This window comes from Benincasa hispida, chromosome 3, assembly GCF_027475165.1.
Source record: "Benincasa hispida cultivar pf3 chromosome 3, pf3_genome.v1.1, whole genome shotgun sequence".
NCBI classification, from domain to species: domain Eukaryota; kingdom Viridiplantae; phylum Streptophyta; class Magnoliopsida; order Cucurbitales; family Cucurbitaceae; genus Benincasa; species Benincasa hispida.
This window is the reverse complement of record NC_143480.1, coordinates 49602918-49620338: the sequence shown is the minus strand read 5'-3', so window position 1 is coordinate 49620338 and position 17421 is coordinate 49602918. Positions and strand designations below refer to the sequence as shown.

At 30.4% G+C, this 17421-nt stretch overlaps 2 protein-coding genes and 1 long non-coding RNA gene across 3 annotated transcripts; all 3 read left to right on the top strand.

The window, feature by feature from the left end:
* The first annotated feature begins 5357 nt into the window (after positions 1-5357).
* LOC150037351 (uncharacterized) lies at positions 5358-6851 on the top strand. Its single transcript, XR_016528210.1, has 2 exons — positions 5358-5990; positions 6627-6851. It is a non-coding gene; the product is annotated as an uncharacterized LOC150037351 (long non-coding RNA).
* Positions 6852-8317: 1466 nt separating this feature from the next.
* On the top strand, positions 8318-11652 carry MYB1 (myb domain protein 1). The gene is made up of 3 exons (XM_039027654.2): positions 8318-8808; positions 9620-10869; positions 11400-11652. The coding sequence occupies exons 1-2, from the start codon at positions 8469-8471 to the stop codon at positions 10411-10413; spliced, it is 1134 nt and encodes a 377-aa protein (XP_038883582.1). The 5' UTR covers positions 8318-8468; the 3' UTR covers positions 10414-10869; positions 11400-11652.
* A 3729-nt stretch (positions 11653-15381) lies between these two features.
* LOC120074413 (uncharacterized) lies at positions 15382-16735 on the top strand. The gene is made up of 2 exons (XM_039027530.2): positions 15382-15900; positions 16341-16735. Exons 1-2 carry the CDS (start codon positions 15647-15649, stop codon positions 16585-16587), a joined length of 501 nt encoding a protein of 166 aa, XP_038883458.2. The 5' UTR covers positions 15382-15646; the 3' UTR covers positions 16588-16735.
* Positions 16736-17421: the final 686 nt, after the last annotated feature.

Sequence of the window (17421 nt, the reverse complement as noted above, 5' to 3'; positions counted from 1 at the left end):
GTGGGTCGCATCCAATAGTGTTGCGAGAATAAGGCACCCAACCTCATTCATATACTATAGATCATTTTGATTATTTACTCGAATCTGGTCCACTTTTATGTCTCCACATAAAGTTCAAGTACTCATGTAATAGTCATGAATCTTTGAGTTTATTGGATTTATTTCTAAAACAAAATAAGCAAGTCATATTTTCAATAACAACTCATTGAATTTTCAGAATAAGTTTTATTGTTTACAAACCACGAGTTTTAGGACATAAAACCCAATAATAAGATGATTCGTCACTTGATATATAGATGTTAAATGGAAAACACTGATAACCACTAAAACAACAAAAATACTAACAACAAGTAAACAAATAAAGACATACAGAAGTTGGTAACTCAATTTAGTGATGAACCACCTATGTCCGGGGGTAGTGTGCCAAGGAAAGATAATCCACTAATATTAAAGAGCTAAGTAGTTTATAACGCAGTACTTATCTATAACACATGACCATTACAGTGACTCACGTAGAGCTCAACTCACTAATGACCTAGGCTCCCCCTAGATGTGAGACTCTCTCTCAAGTATACTTAGGCTCCCCCAAAGTTTAATCATATTAGTGTTAACCACCTCGGCTTCTGATGACGAGTGAGACTCCTCTTATGATGATATCTTTCCTCAAGTCAGTGAACACCCTTCACTGATGAATCTTAGGATCCCCCAAAGATGGAGAACCCCTTCTCTGAAGCTAAATCTTAGGCTTCCTATAAGATTGAGAATCCCTTCTCCGACAGTAATGATTTAAGCTTCCCCTAAACCTTAATTTACTTCAAAATGTTGCACTTCAACGTATGAAGAACTTGCACAACGGAATAATGATCAAGGAGCAAAAACATAATGTAGAACAAATTGGCCATCAAACAGAAATCATCTTGCTTAATAAACTATGTGGCTGACCTAAATGGACAACATAATTCTCTTTAAGTAGTCGAATCCAAAAAAGGAAAATATCTCCATTTGAAATAGAAAGATCGCGTTTCGATAAAGAAAAAATATTGGACAAAATATTACACCGAAATATTTTCAGATAAGAAAAATATTCCACAAGAAGATACTCTGATGTCACATACTGATGTTAAGACTTTATTTGAGACATCTACATAAGCCATTGCCTTAGAGAAATATAAAATCAACTAAACAAATCTCCAACACTTATAATTTAACCATAATATAGTCACAATGGATTTCGAAAACAAAAATGGAAATAAAAATCATTATCAAACAATGTGGAAGCTTGAAATATGAAAAGATATATATATATATATATATAATATATATCAAGAAAGAAAGAAAGAAAAAAGAAAGAAAGAAATAGTTGTTTGTCACATGATTTTTTAGCTAACATATAGAATGACATAAATTATATTCAACTAATTCGATGTCTTTGTTGATGACAAAATGTAATCAAGAAAAACACATTGACCTTTCCCATGCAACCACTAATAGTGATTTGGGAGTAGAGGGGTATCTTAGAATGAGACAATTTACAAAAGGGAAAATGATGCACATAGGTGTGTAGTAAATGCTTGCCACACAATAATTCTTATGCTTTTAAGTCAGGCACGAGTGCACAAGAGGTAGCAAGCTTGTAGGAAAGATGATGACTTAATTAATCTGTGTGAAACTATAATGATATAGTTATAAGAAGGTAAACTTAGGGTTTTTCCAAATCTCTTTTCAAAATGGATTCAGGAAGATACATGATTGAGCCAACCAGAGAAAAAATGAGTCAAGACCTAGAAAGAGCAATTCCTCAGAGGTCGAGGTCAAAGTCACAGCTCAATTACCTCTTTTCATTAGTTTGTTTGGACCCCTATTTAAACTTTTCATATGCGTGATCTCTTATTCATTTCAAGTTTAGATAGTGTCAAATTCATCTAAATTTCTCTTTGATTGTTTTTCTTTTCTTGAGTTGGGGAGGGGGAAGTTGAATATTATTTGGACAATTCCGAATGTGCAAAAACAAAAACCAAAGTCAAAACCAAAATGGAGCTTAGAAATATTCCTCATTATTTAATCCATCCAACGAGTAAACGTTATTATTTAAACCGTTGTTTGAAACAAATATTTTTATTAACATCATCAAGTCAATTCTGTTAAGCAACAAGATATTTTAAAATTAAACCAACTACATATCATATAGTTGTTTTCAATATTGGCCCCTTTTTTTGGTTTTTCAATATTTGTCCCATATTAGATTTTTTCAAAAGAAAAAAATATTAGGTTTTAATTTGATTTTACCTCTAGAATGTCTTTTTCTTTTCCCTTCTAAACCTTCAAACATTCCATTTGAAATCAAATTTTTATACATACTCTAGTACGTAAATTTTAATTTGCATGCATGTATGATATAAATCAATAAAAGTTAAAAAAAAAATTGAACAAGATAGATTTTCAGTACAATATCATGAGTTAGATGAGTAATAATTTTAATCGTTATCTTAAAGTAATATTCACTAAAATAAAAATTATAATTTACTTCTTAATTTTATCACCTACTAAATTGATATCAAAGATCCGTTTCACTAAGATAACTTTAACTATCCGTTCATTAAATAAAGTAATGAAATATAACACTACCTGTTCAGTGTTATTTTACTACTAACTAAAAATGGGTTAAATTGTAAAGTTAGTTTCATGAAGAAAATAGAAATTGGGTCCCTATTATTTAAAAGTTAGAATTTAGTCTTTAGATAAAATTTGATAAATATTCCCAAAGGTTCGATAAAACCTAATAAACCTAATAAAAATGTATGGATCAAATTAAAGTGAATTTAAAAATATAAGAACCAAAACATTTTAAAAGTTCAAGTAGGGACAAAGAGTAAATAATTTATGTTTAGAGAGTTTAAATATTAAACTAAATATTGTTTAACAGTTTTTAAGTTAAAATAAAAATTTTAAAGAGGAAAATACTTTTTTGATCCCTAATTATAAGACTAGTTCCATCTAATCCCTAAATTTTAAAATGTTACATTTTAATTCTTATTTTTCTAATCAAATTTTATTTTATTCCTTAAGTTTTAAAATGTTACAATGGTATTTTGGATATTTGAATTTTGTTTCAATTTAGTCCCTAGATTTTAAAATGTTATATTTTTAATCTCGATTTAGTTAATAGTCACTTTCAATTTTTACTACTTTTTTATTAATTAATTTAAAATAACTAAGACGATTATAATTAATTAAATTTCAATATTCTATCACTATTAAAATTAGTTTTAAAATTTCACTTTGTAACGATTTTAAATTGATTACTAGACATTCATATATATTCAGCAAGAAAATCAATAAACTAAATTGAAACAAAATTCAAATCTAAGGAATTTTATAGACTAAATTAAAATTAAACTTAAAACTTAAGAATTAAAAGTGTAATATTTTTAAATTTATGGATTAAATTGAAATTATATCCAAAATCTAAAGATTAAAAATGTTAATTTGTATTTTGGGACTGTATTATTTTATTATGGTTCTGGATTTTGTGCACGCTTGTGCTCTAGCAAAAACATTTATAATAAGAATTTCACGACACGATTATGTGAATGGAGGGACTTTGGAAGTCAAATGGTCAAATGGGTACTATTTTATTTTATATTTACGTTCAACGGTATTATTTTAAATAATTTCAATCAAAGAAAGTTGTGCATAAAAAAAATTGACCAATGCATAATTAACTTTAACTTGTTTTCTATATTTTTCAATCAATTTTGTATTGTACATATATTTTATAATTTATTAAATGTATGAGAGTTTTAATTTTAACGATATTCAGATTGAAAATTGATTAGAGGATAAAAATTGCGAACACTTTTTTTTTTAAATTTAAAATTAAGATTGCAACATTTATCGTACAATGTAATAAATTAAAAGTTATAATTATTTTTAAATAAAAGAAAATGGGACAATTTATTTATAAATATAATAAAATATCATTATCTATATTGCGATAGACATAAATCAACGGTCTACGTCTAATGATAGATAGATGTCTATCGCAATCTACTATTGATAAGTGAAAATATTTTTTTTTTCAATTTTATCATTTAAAACAATTACTTTTAGAGTTAAAAAAGATACATCATTCGAGTTTTTCAATTATTAAAATTTGTTCTCATCCTACTCGAGAAGATCTTAATGATATGTAATATATTTCAGCTGTCGTCCAATAATCTAAAGAACGAACAACATGTCGTTTAGAGACGGATTTGGACCTTTGCAGCCCACATAATAGGCCCAAATACGGAGACCAATAAAAATATTTTGGCTCATATTTGAATTTGAGGGGTGCTATAGTCATTTGAGTTGAAACAAATTAGAGGGACAAAGAGCAAATTACAGAAATAGCCTGACAGAGTCGGTGAAAATCGATATCGTTTTGAAAAATACCTCAATAACATGAACACCTGTTTAGTAGGGCTCAGATTTTTTTTTTTTTAATGTTTTCAAATTAATTAATTTTCGTGTTTGTAAATATATCACACAACTAAATAATTTATAGATATTACAAAATTAATAATTTATAGATATTACAAAATTTTAATTCGAGTATATCATTGTTATATCATTTATTAATCTATGTAGATTTCTATCATCAATCTGTAGCGGAACTAAAATTTTTGTTGATTGGAGGTTTTATAATCGAAGGTTGCTAAAGAAGAAAATCTAAAAAATATAAATATAAAGAGCGAAAACCTAGGTTTAGAGAGATTAAAAACCAGATTTACCATCGAATTAGTGACTGATATTGGTACTATGAGTCACTGATTGTCTTTTTATAATTTCTTGACATGATAAATCACATAACACATGAGCATAAAAAAACAATCATAAGTAGAAAACAATTTCAAATATTATTTATATAGAATTTTTAATTCAATTGATATGGTATATAAGTGATAGGTTTAATAACAATTTTGAACATAATAATATATTTTTATTTTATTTGATAATGTATATTCATATTAAACCTAAAAAAGATAAGAAATCACCTAGTAAAATAATATCTTATGTAACACCGTATATTTTTTTTAGTAATAATGTAAGTTCAGTAATTTTTTTTATTATTTAGAATTTCAGTAATTTTTATTAGTTGGAGGACATTTTTGAGATTTTGGACTAAATGCGGGAATTTAATTGTTGACGTAAAATTATTTAATTTGGAAATTAATGATAGGAATTAATTTTTTTAGAAAATGAATTTAATAGTATAAGGTAAAATAAGAAAGGAATAAAATATAATTATACTTATTTCCTTTTTAGTAGTTATTATTATTATTATTATTATTATTATTATTATTATTATTATTATTATTATTATTATTATTATTTATAAAAATCTAATTCTCTTTCTTCCTCACGCATCTGGCGTCCCCCAATTTCTTTTTCCTTCACCGAAGCCTACCTCCAGCCGCCATCGACGCCACACCTGCACCGCGTCACTCCCGCCGCCGACCTCGACCAGCAGTCCGATCTCCTCAGCCTGTCTTCCAGACGCCGCCGGTCCGACCATAGCCGCTCGCCGCTGAGGTTTTTGCCCAGCCGATGCCCACCGTTCGGCGAGGCCCGACCGCGTGTGAACCCCCCCCACAGCCGTCGCTTCTAGACGCACCAGCAGTCATTCCGACGCTTTCCTACCCGCGTCGTCGACCAGATCTGCCCGCCGCTGGTCACCGTCACTGCCGCGCGCTCTGCCGCCCTTTGTCGAGCGCCGCCGCTGTGGCTTCACCGAATCTTGAAAATAGTTGAGGTTTTGGGTAGATCTTGGAGCTACCGTTGAACTCTCTTGAAAGGGGTTTGAATGCCTATGGAGTTTTGACTTTGTCTTTTTGGTTTACTCATATTAATTGGGTTTTGGAACTTTGAATTTAGAAACCAACGAATTTGATTCTGACAAGAATTTTGGTTTTAGTACTTTGAGGTGATCTTGATCAAATCATTATTGGGTAAGTTGTGCTGATAATCTTGGAATGATTTAGTGTTTAAAAAAAATGGGCTTAAAGGCTAGATCAATTTTTATCCATGTTTCGGATTGTGGAAAGCTAGAAAGTAGTTTGTTCGCTTGAATTAATTTTTGGCCAAAGTATGTTCTGGTACGAGATCTGGATTATTTATTTGTGCACATAGACACTTAAATGCTAGTATGAGATCGTATGTGCTTCCATATGGTTGTATTTGATCTGATGATGTTGAGGTATACATGTATGTTGTAGAACCATGATGTTGATGTATATGTGTATTTTGTAGAGCCATGATGTTGAGGTTTATATGTATGTCCTAGATTCGTACCGTGATGATTATGATGTTGATTATATATAAATATAACATATAAGATGCAAATGTCCTTACTAATTAGTTAGATGACCATTCACCAATTTGGATTCACCAGTATTTGTTTCCTTTGGAATTCACCTGTGTCTCTTTCGGGATTCACCAAAGGTAGTAGACATATTTAACTACGGTCAGTTTATATGTTTCACTAGATGTGGGTATCTAGAGGACATAGATGCCCAGCCTGACCCAAGTAGTGAGTTTACTTATGGAGTATTTTATAATCATTATTTCTCATGTTGTTGTTTCAGATAAGAGTAGAGATGCACTGGCGATTGACAAGCGGAATTCGTGATCGAGCCACTGGGACTCATGAGATTTAGAGTTATTTTCATATTTCTTTTAACTTTTAGTTTTGATGTTTAAAACTTACTTTTAATAATTGTTTTTCAGACTTATTTATTGTCCTTTATGATTTATGTATTCTACTATTGTTTTAGTATTTGAATTTAATGATAGTCTTTTGAATTACCTTATTTAATTAGCATTTATGTCGTAATCGAGTGTCGTTTTGAGTTTCATGCATGTATTTAGTAACGGCTTAACTTAAGTTCTAGGGGTCGGGTCTTTACATAAAGTTTCAAAAGTATTGCTTGTAACTTTTTGCTATAAAATATAAATATTTTTAAATATTTTTTATATGTAAAAAGATCGCTATATTTGATTGTCCCAAATTACAAATTTATGGTTAAGAAAATATATTACATCAAACGAATTTGAACTTTTCTAGAAAAAAAATGTGCACACACTTGTAAAATTATTTAAAATAAGATCCAATTATCAAATTTTTTATCAAACACATTGTCAAGATTTTCTTTTACTATAGTTTTCAAATAAATAAATTATTTGCATTTTATCCGTATTTCAAAAAAGGAAAAGAAAAACTATTTTTTAATTTTGTGTTTTGAATTTTGAAAATATAACCAAACAAAAAAAACTCATTAGCTAGTTTGTTTATAAACTTAATCCTCAACCAATAGTTAAGGAAGATCTAAGATCTTATTTAGTAACCATTCGTTTTTAGTTTTTTTTTTTTAATTAAAATTAAAGTTTATTTTCTCCCAATTTCTGATAATGATTTACATATTTTTTAATACAAAAATTGAATTCTAAGCCAAATTAAAAAATATATATTTTTTAATATTCAAAATATGATTTGATTTTTTAGAACATTTATAAAAAATAGATAACAAATCAAGAAATTTGGATGTGGAAGAAGTATCTATAGACTTAATTTTCAAAAATTAAAAAAAATAATTTCCAAATGAGATTTAAATTATTTATATCCCGTTTGGTAACCATTTCGTTTTTTGTTTTTTTAAATCAAACCTATTTTCTAACACTTTCTTATAAAAGTCTACATCTTTCTTGAGTGCAAGAGTGAAATTCTTAGCCAAATTTTAAAAACAAAATAAACTACTTTTTTAGTTGTCAATATTTAGCTCAACTTTTAGAAATGTAGGTAGAAAGTAAATAACAAAGTAAAAAATCTAGAGAAGGTAGAATTGTTAGGCATAATTTTCAAAAAAATAAAAATAAAAACAAAAAATCAAATGGTTATCAAACGAAACTTTAGAATTTTGTTCCTAAATTTCAAATATTTCTTAAATTTAAAAGCCTTTTAAAAAGAATCAATTTGGAATAAAATTTATTTATAAATACAAATAAATTAAATTATTAGTTTATTATTTAAACGTTCAAGTTTGTGTCTAATATATTCGAAAATTTCAATTATTTTTACAATTAATAGAGTAGAGGATTTGGATCTCCGATCTTGAAATATATATGAATTAACATCTGAATTTGGATCGCATTTTTTAAGTTATGAATGTATTAGACGCTAAAATAAAATTTAGCCTAAATGTGAAAATTAGCCTAATATAACCGAACGAATGGAGAGGGGGTAGTAAAGTAATTTCAAATTGAACGGTTTGGTAAATAGGATCGAAATGGGAAAGGAAGAAAGAGGTTCCGAAACATTTGCCCTATAAATTCACTCGGTCGTCTTTGTTTCGTATTGAAAGTTGAAAGGAGAGCGGTTAAGTCAATAAGGTGACTGAGTTCCCTGGACGGTTGCCGGTGACAGTCCGGTGATGGAGGGCGCGGCCGCTGCCGAGATTGGTGCTACCGCCGCCGAAGGAGGAGGAGTAGATGCATGCGATGCCGTCGCTTCCGTCGCCGACTGCGGCAGCGGGGACGACGCAGTGCCGATGGTAGGCGAGGGAGAAGCAACTGGTGGCCGTGGCGGCAAAGATAGAGTGAAGGGACCTTGGTCTCCTGAAGAGGATGCGATACTCAGCCGCCTTGTGAGCAAGTTCGGTGCGAGGAATTGGAGCTTGATTGCTCGGGGAATCGCTGGGCGATCCGGAAAGTCTTGCCGCCTTAGGTGGTGTAATCAACTCGACCCCTCCGTGAAACGCAAGCCATTTACTGGTATTAGAATCTATTCTTGATCACTCATTGGCTTGGCTGATCCTTTTACTTCTCTTGTCGGCCTGATTTCGAATGATTGTTAGTGTTAAGCGGCTGGAGAAGAGAATTGAATTATTTGCTTCTTGATTTAAAATTATGACAGTTGATCTCGGTTGATTCTACGTAATGTATATTTTTCTTTCCGAAGGCTAAATTTTTTTGTTGGACATTGCTCTATTTCTTAATTTATCTTTCCTCTAGTAGGGACTATAATGAGTTGAGCTGCCATCATAAATCAATGAAAAATGACATTTTTTATTCTGTTCTAGTTCAATGGGAGGTTATCTAGTCGAGATGAACAGGAAGAAGTATGACGTGGATTTTATTATTCTTATTTTGCTTTCTATTATGGTAACAGTCTTTATGAGCTAAATTTAGAGATCAGTAGGTTCATTGCTATGAACTTCAACATTCTCTGTGTAAATGTAGAAGTTTTATAAAATCATTCTCAAACTTTCAAGACTTCAGCATGAGGCTTATGTGATCTAAACTATGTATTTAGATTGTTAATCAAACAAATGAAAAATAATGAAGCATATGGCATCACGACACACCTTTTCTCTCATAGTGTTTTTATGTGACATGGGCATTGTTCCTGTTATTTATCTGTATTGCAAGAATCAATGCTTCCTTGGGTGTGTAGAGATGTGCACTTGGATAATTGATCTTGGTTGCGTCCTCTTCTAATGGTGGTCATTTTATTTAAACTAGAAAATTGTGCAATTGTGCAATTTTATTCCTAAAAGTGGCTTAAAGATCCAAGTGTTTCCAGATGAGGAGGACAGGATCATTTTAGCAGCCCATGCTGTACATGGAAATAAATGGGCCGCAATCGCTCGGCTCCTGCCTGGGAGAACAGATAATGCTATAAAGAATCACTGGAATTCCACTTTACGACGTCGATGCACAGAGCTTGAAAAAATCAAGTTAGAATCTGGGAACGTAGTGGATGATGCTAGTTTAGAAAAAACTAAGGGATCATCTGAAGAAACCCTTTCATGTGGAGATGTTAATTCCTTTAAATCCTTGGATGGAAAAGACGCCTGCTCACGGGAGCATTTGGATGATCAATATGAAGACAAGGTCCCTATTGCCATTGAGGGCCAATTTACTCATGAAGTCAAAGAACAGCCAACTCTTTTCAGGCCAGTGGCTCGAGTAAGTGCTTTTAGTGTATATAACCCTTTGGATGGGCAAGAATCTTTGAGGCCATTTTTACGACCTGTTCCAATGCAAGGGCCATTGATTCAAGTGTCAAAACCAGATGTTGAAGCTAGCAAATTTCTTGAAGGGGTTTATGGTGATCGATCAGTGCCTCATCAATGTGGTCATGGTTGTTGCAAGAGTCATAACCAGGGATCTCCTCTTGAATCTTTATTAGGGCCAGAATTTGTGGACTTCTCAGAGCCTCCACCATCCTTCCCCAGTTTTGAACTAGCTGCAATTGCAACTGACATAAGTAACCTTGCTTGGCTGAAAAGTGGATTGGAGAATGGGAGTGTTAGAGCAATGGGAGATTCGGCTGAAAGATTAAATGGTTCTCAGATGCAAATGGGGCATTTATGAGAGACGCTCACTTTGAAGTGGGAAATAATAGGCTAGCTACTAGCAGATATGATTGATTTTAACAAGGATTGTTTATGTGATTCCTACAGACTACAAGAATTGCCCTGAATTTTATGGCACCAATGGGACACACTGGATGGAGTTTACTGGATCTGTACTTTGTTTTATGATTAGTTAGTTTTACCCTTTCCCACCTGTACAGCTTGTCTCGGCTGCTAGGAATCGTGGACTAGAGGGGAAGTAAAGCAACCCTCATGTCGAAGTTTCCTAAGTCCTTTGTTATTTTTGTCTCAGACCACAAACTCTTGAGTTTGAAAATTTTGTGAACACGAACGAAATTTTGAGGTGTTGAGAGGGCCAAAAACTTTGTCACCGACATAGTACCAAGTTTCTTGTAGCATTGTTCCAGCCGATGAGCATTCCTGGATTCTTTTTTTATGACTGTACAATGGAAAGGTATGATTCTCTTACCTCAGCTGCATATGCTTGTTCTTGAGGTCACTAGGAACTAGGATTCGGTACAGCTTTTATATTTTAATGGATGTTGTTTATGTATTATACGTATAACCTGATTCTTCGATCATGTAACATAGTCCCTTCTCAAACCCAAGGCTTGTATGGACAAAAAAACATGGGTAATGGATACGGGCAGTTACATTCTGCACTTTTACTCTCATAACAGATATGTAGGTGCTTGATGTGAATAGAATATGTTCTTGAAATGAAAATTCCTTAGGCTTCTGTGATGTGAAAAGCTTTAACACTTTTATTATGTCTGAATGCCAATGTCCCGTCTGGTACTCAAATGGCTACACATGGCCTCTACTCCATAGGTTATCTTAGAAATCTCAATTTGACGTGTTTCCTTATTTTCTTTTTAAATTTTAGAGATGCAGCATCAATTCATTGGATTTTTCCTCTCCCTTTTTCCGTCCCTTTTCTGTCTCTCTTGTTTACTCCCTTTAATTTTCAACTCTCTGTTTCAGGGTGAATTGAAGTGACAGCTTTCGTCGTGGTAGAGTAGAGATCCAGAGATAAATCTAACTGCTCGTTAGTTTAAATTTATCATAACTCTGAAGTCTGAATCCATTTCTATCTAATGGCTGATGATTGTCATTGGAATATAGATAGATCACTATGATTTGTGAAGAATTTGAATGTTCAATTTCGTGATAACGTGATTGGTTATCTATATTTTATCTGTTCATAATAGAGGTAGTTTTCATATGCGTTCACATATTCAATTTTATCAATATTTGTTGAACTTATGTTGATGAACAGGAGCCTTACAAATTCCCATCTCAAAGTTGGACACTTGTCCGCATGGAAAGGTTGGTTTGCTTCGACTTTACATCATTTCATTCATCTGACTTATCTGCATTAGTAAATGTTATGGAAATACTTCATGGGATTTGAGTATTGTGGGCTGATTTCTGGATTGAGGGTTCTGTTTGATGGTCATAGGAATAGCTGGAGATATATGAGAATTAGATGATTCAAGGTAATGATATGTTAGACAGGAATTGAATCCTTGGATCTGAAAATTAGAGTTAAGAAATGATGGATTTATGAAGTTGCTCCACAACTGAGAGTAAAAGTTCGATTCAACTGGTTGGAGGTTGGAAACGGAGTTGCAAAAGTTAAGGATTATTAAGTCCCGTTTGATAATGATTTATTTTTAATTTTGTTTCCTTTCAATTTTTCAATTATAGTTAATAAAGAAACACTATAGTTTCTAGTTAGAACTGAATTACAAAACATGTATTTATATTTATTGGCTTAATTTTTGAAAAATAAAATATCATATAGTTAATCCAACAGAACTGGAATGTTTTTGCATCTTAATTGATCTATATAGAAGTGATGGTTTATCTATTATTGGGAACTACTATAGTAATGGACTTGGTTTCCAAATTCCAACTGCTCAATAATTTGTTTGAACTTTAATCAATCAAAATAGGTTTATTTTATTTTATTTTTTTTTTCTTTTAATGGGGAACAAGTGAGGTGAGAGGTTTTAAACATACGAATAAGTTGACAATAAATTAAAATAAAATATGCGTCTCCATATTTTGTATTTTGAAAAATTATTTGCTTTTATCACATGTCTATATGAATGAAACATGAAAAACAAGAATTTGTGAGCAAAATTCCACAAAAAACCATAACAATCCTTTAATTTTCTTTATATATTTGATGAAAGTCTCATTTTTCTTTACTAAGTTCTAACAATCATACAGATAAAAGAAGAGATAGAAACCTGGTAAATTGGAGATTTTTTTAAAATATTTGGTAACTCGGAGGTAAATTCATTGAAAGTGGTCGTCACTTTTGTCGCATGGTCAACATATATATATATTTCCTTTCTAATTGATTGATAGTCACATCAAGCCATGATAATCCACTAGCATAAAGAAAAGGACGAAAAATATATGGGTTTGGAAAAGAAAATTGAAGGTTAAATTATCAAAAATACAAGTCTAAACTATGATCTCGGTTTGATTATATCTTTAAATTTGAAAAGCTTTCATTTTAACCTTTAAGTTATTTCAAAACAACTCTGGTAGATCTTGACAAAAAAAAATCTCTTTATATGAACAAATTTAGACACACATACATGAAAAAGGAAAAAAAAAAATAAAACAAAACAAACAAAACAATGATACTGAATCATACTTGTTGTTGTCTTTTTATTTCAATTCCACATCTCTATTCTTTTTTCTTTTACTCATTAACTATTTTTCTAACCCAAACTTTCAAATTTACTTTTTGTATGTGTTTAGATTTGTTTACATGAACAACACATAAGTAAATACAAACTTCTTCCTCCATGAATTTGACGACGAAAGCTTTAAAGTTTAAAATGATTTTTTTAAAACTTCGAGAGTATAGTTGAAACCAAATCATAGTTCAATTATTCAAGTGTATGTTTGATAATTTAACTCAAAATTAAATTATAAGTTTAGTTCATAAATATTTAGGTTTGTGTCAAGTATGTGTCTCTGAATTTTCAATTTTGTAGGTAATAGATTTTTAGACTTAAAAATATGCTAAGAATCATTGAATTTTCAATTTTTTGCATTACAAGGTTTTAGACAACAAAATTCTAACAAAGTCCTTGGATTTTTTAATTTATTAATAATGTGTCAAACAAGTTTCTAAATTATCGATTTTGTGTGCAATAAGTAGATCCTTGATCTATTTAACTTTGTTAAAAAAATCAGTGAATGTATTATACACAACATTTAAATTTTAATTCCTTATCAGACAAACGTTCGATTTTATGTCTAATGAGTTTGTTAATTCTAGGATATATTAAATATGTTTTAACTTTTTCAACACAAAATTAGAAGTTCAATGAGATATTTGATACTTTTAAGTAAGGACGAAAATATCTATGGACATGTCGATATATCTATTTATATATCCATAAATTGAAGAATTCAATTTCCATATTAAATATCTATAGATATCTCCAATATATTTTTAAATACTCGTAAAACATACAATAAAATCACTTATTTAGTTTAATATGAATAGGAATACTAATAACAATATCCATAACTTAACTTGAGCGTAAACACAACTTAATTATTAATCTAAATAAATTTTATAAATTTTGTGACTTATAAAAATATCCATCGATATCGATATTTTATTGATATACCCGTTGACATATCTAATCATCAATATTTTAATCTTGTTTGTAAGAGGTGTTTGGGGTGTTGAATTGAGTTTGAAGTGCAAAGTTGTATAGTTGGAGTCCTTCAATAAATATACAAAAGAGAATAAGAGGAAAAAATGTAATTTGTTTTTATAAATATGTAAACTTCATTGGTGAACACTACTGAAATTAGTGGAGTTAGTTATTTAATATTATTTATAAAGTTGGTGGATCAAATACTCTTGTAAAGTGTAAGGACATATTAAATACAAAATTGAAAGTTCAAAATTTATTAAATAAGTTTTATAATTAATAAAAGAAAACTATACAAAATCATAAAAATGGAGACTTAAACCTATAATTTAATTGGAAAGAGAATTGGTGTTGAGATGGAAGAATTATGAATAAAAATTATATAGATAATGAATTGACAATCCTAAGAAGAAATATATAATAGAGTATAACTCAACTGATATAGAACATGTTATATTCTTCCACTTTTACATATGGTGTAAAATAAAAACTTAAATAATTAAAAATTGTCAAGAGGATATGACAAAAGGGGCATTGGTTTTATATTAATGGAATTGAAAAATATTTAGGTGCATTCTGGATAATTTGGTATAGTTGCTTCAGTCGTTACATTTTTCTCTTTTGTTTTAAATTTATTTTTTATAATTGGTAAGGATGTTCAAAAAACCCCATGATCCAAAAAAATCGATCAACCAAATAGGTTGGGTTTGGTTAAAAAATATGAAAATTTTATGGATTCAATTGATTCATAGTTTCACCTAAGATAACTCAAACCAATCCAAATTTATTATTAATTTTAAAAGGTATATTATTATATTTAATTTCATAAATTGTTTGAATAATTTATTCTCTATTAACTCTTAAAAATAATTTTTTCACACTTTAAAAAGAAAATTTCATAATATAAATTGAAATTGAATTACAATTTTAATTCAATATATAAAAATAATAAAGTGAAATTCGTAGATATTAATATTTTATTTATTTTTAAAATAAAAATTTAAATAAATGACTTAACCAACGTGAATCAATCCAATCCAAATGTGTCAGGATTGAATTGAGTTATTTGAGTTAAAAAATTTACAATCAAATAATCGGATCAGATCTAAAAAATGATTTAATCTAACCTAATCCGATCTACGAATACCTCGAATAATTGCAGAAAATTTAAATGTCGAAATGAACCCATAATCACTGTTGTTGTTAGAATATTTTCCGTCTGGCAGAGAAACAGTCTTTTCTTTTTCAGAGTAAAAAAAAGCCAATTCTTCATATTCCCAAAAACATCCGCAAAACAAGGAGAGCAGCACAGCAAAGCGACAACTCCCAACACCAAATTCAGTTCATTTTTATTATCAAACTCCTTCTTCACACTACTAAATATGAAATCATCGAGTCCAATTTCACAAAAATTTCCTCTTTTTTCTCCTACCCATCTTCCTTTTCCTCGGATTTTCCTTCTTTATAGCTAAAATTCACAACCCATCTTTGGATTCTCATTTCTTTCTGAGCTTCTGATTGTGGGGTTTCTTAAAAATGGCAGCTTTGGAGACGGCCGGAGCTGATTTGGAAAAAGGGTGGCGGCAGACGGCGGCGGAGAGGGGAAGTGGGGTTGGTGAAGAAGTGAAGGTGAATAATTTGGAGAGGGATTGTAGGATTTGCCATTTGGGTTTAGTGAGCAATAGCAATGAGTTTGGAGTTGGAATCGAATTGGGTTGTTGTTGTAAGAATGATTTGAGTACTGCCCACAAGCATTGTGCTGAGGCTTGGTTCAAAATCAGAGGAAACAAGTGAGTTTCATTTTCAAATTCCATCTCAACAAAAATCCCCCAAATCATTTTCATATAAACTCTTTAAAAACTTTTAAGTTCAATGTTTAAGATATAAATTAGTTAAAACTAAATACTAAATTAAATTTTTTTATTGGGAAGGTGGGTACTTTAAGAAAGATATTTTGATGCTGTTTTAGTCAAAAGGAATTGAATAGAAGAGGGAATTAAGTGAGTGAAGCATTTTTTAAGGAATGAACTTTGTCTCACTTTACCAACTCTCTATCTTGTATTAATTATTCTCTTGCCTTTTATAAACATTGGAATCCAATCTTGCTATATTTTTTAACTGTCTTTAATTTGTGTTGATTTGATATCAAAATAAAAGACAAGTTTTCTTGCTTGAAAATACAAATAGAGTTTTATTTTTATAAGTGTTTGATATAAGGTTTTTTTGTTAGGACATGTGAGATATGTCATTCTTTTGTAAGAAATGTGATGGTAGTACGTGAACCCGAACAAACAGAGCAACTCCATGAGTCGAACAATGGGACGGTATCGACAGCCACAGTTGCAGCATCGGTGGCTGCCACTCCCAGTGGTGGCCGGAGCTTTTGGCATGTTCATCGAGTCCTTAATTTTCTTCTTGCTTGTATGGTATTTGCTTTTGTCATATCTTGGCTCTTCCATTTCAATGTGCCATCATAAAATTGAGTGGAAGATTTCAAGAAGAAATATGTTCAGAGTTGCCAGAAATTTGATGATGGATGGGATGGGATGGGTTAAATTGCTTAAATAGTCTACATTTTTTTGGGAGGAAAAAATAAACGTCAAATCTCAAATGAGAGAGTTCAAATGAGAGAGTGCATGTCAATTATTTAAACTCACTTAAGCGGAAATTTAAATTCTAAAACTTTTTTTTTTCTTTAAAGAAAAAAGCATATCCAGGTTTTGATAGTTAATGTCAACTCTAGTAACAAAAGTTGTCAAATTTGATACCACGGGGATAAAAAAGGTAATTTTTGTAGGTACTTATATATATAAATCAGATTTTAGAGACAAAAATACATATTTTTCCAAACTTTGACAAAAGAGATGCAGTAATTCTGAGGGGAGAAACCCTACTCTAACTTTTCTGTCTTTAAGAAAACAAATAGGGAATTTTCAAAAATTAAAGAAAAAAAGAAAATTATTTACAAAAAAAAAAAATAACAAAATTTTAATCTTCTTTGATAGAGTCATCAATGTATATCAATGATAGTTTATCAATATTTTTTTTGTTATTTTGTAAATAGTTTGACATTTTTTCTATTTATGAAATTTTTCCAAACAAATATGTAAAAATTGAAAATGGTTTAATTCACCGTCAGTCCATGAACATTCATATGAATAAAAATTTAATTCTTGAACTTTAATTTGTATAAATTTAATCCCTAATTTTTAATATGTAATTATTTAGTTTTTGTACTTTAAAATACGTCACGATTTACTCCATGTGAAAACTATTGTTAAGATTTTATACAATTTCTTATCTAGGTAGGT